At 70.6% G+C, this 561-nt stretch overlaps 1 protein-coding gene across 1 annotated transcript in view; it reads right to left on the bottom strand.

The window, feature by feature from the left end:
• SOD2 (superoxide dismutase 2, mitochondrial) overlaps positions 1 to 326 on the bottom strand; it is a 14,505-nt gene extending 14,179 nt beyond the window's left edge. Inside the window, exon 1 of the mRNA XM_019550013.1 lies at positions 225 to 326. Within this exon, the coding sequence (XP_019405558.1) occupies positions 225 to 253 (29 nt within the window). The 5' untranslated portion in view covers positions 254 to 326. The remainder of the gene's footprint in view (positions 1 to 224) is intronic.
• Between the last annotated feature and the right edge of the window lie 235 nt (positions 327 to 561).

Here is a 561-nt window from a genome sequence, read left to right as displayed (position 1 = left end):
ATCCACAAACTTGAACGCTCGGGCCACCTTGAGGCCTTTCCCTTGGAGTCGGGACAGGTCGCCGAAGTTTGCAAATGGGTCCTGGCACAAAAGAGGGTGAGAGCCACGGCTCTGCGCTGCCCTCAGCCCTGCCACAGGGGCAGTGCACCTCGGGAACCGCAGACAGGGAGCCCCCGCGTGCCCGCGCTAGCACAGGGGGCAGAGAGGGGCCGGCGGGCGCTCACCTGCCCGTAGCAGCCAGGCGGCGCAGCATCGCGGCGGGACGCTGCTCCGCTGCAGCCAGGCCCGGACACACTGCGGCTGCGCGGGGCGGGGCGAGCCTGGGGGCGGGCACGGGAGAGGCCCCGGGTAATGCCGCGCGGGAGGCGGGCAGGTGTCCGCGCACGGCCTGAGTCTGGAGGCTTCGTAGGGGCGGGCACAGTCCGGCCTAGGCTTGGCACGGGCGCTGTGGGGCTGCCCAGAGCCCAGGCCCCACTCCTGACCTCTGCGATCAGGCAGGCCTGGCCATTCCTGGGCTTAGTTTCTCTCGTCTTGAGGTCAGCGGGGTGTTGCGCCTGGCAA

The sequence above is a fragment of the Crocodylus porosus genome, unplaced genomic scaffold (genome assembly GCF_001723895.1).
Source record: "Crocodylus porosus isolate Cpor-Errol unplaced genomic scaffold, CroPor_comp1, whole genome shotgun sequence".
NCBI lineage: Eukaryota > Metazoa > Chordata > Crocodylia > Crocodylidae > Crocodylus > Crocodylus porosus.
This window is presented reverse-complemented; position numbering and strand designations above follow the sequence as displayed.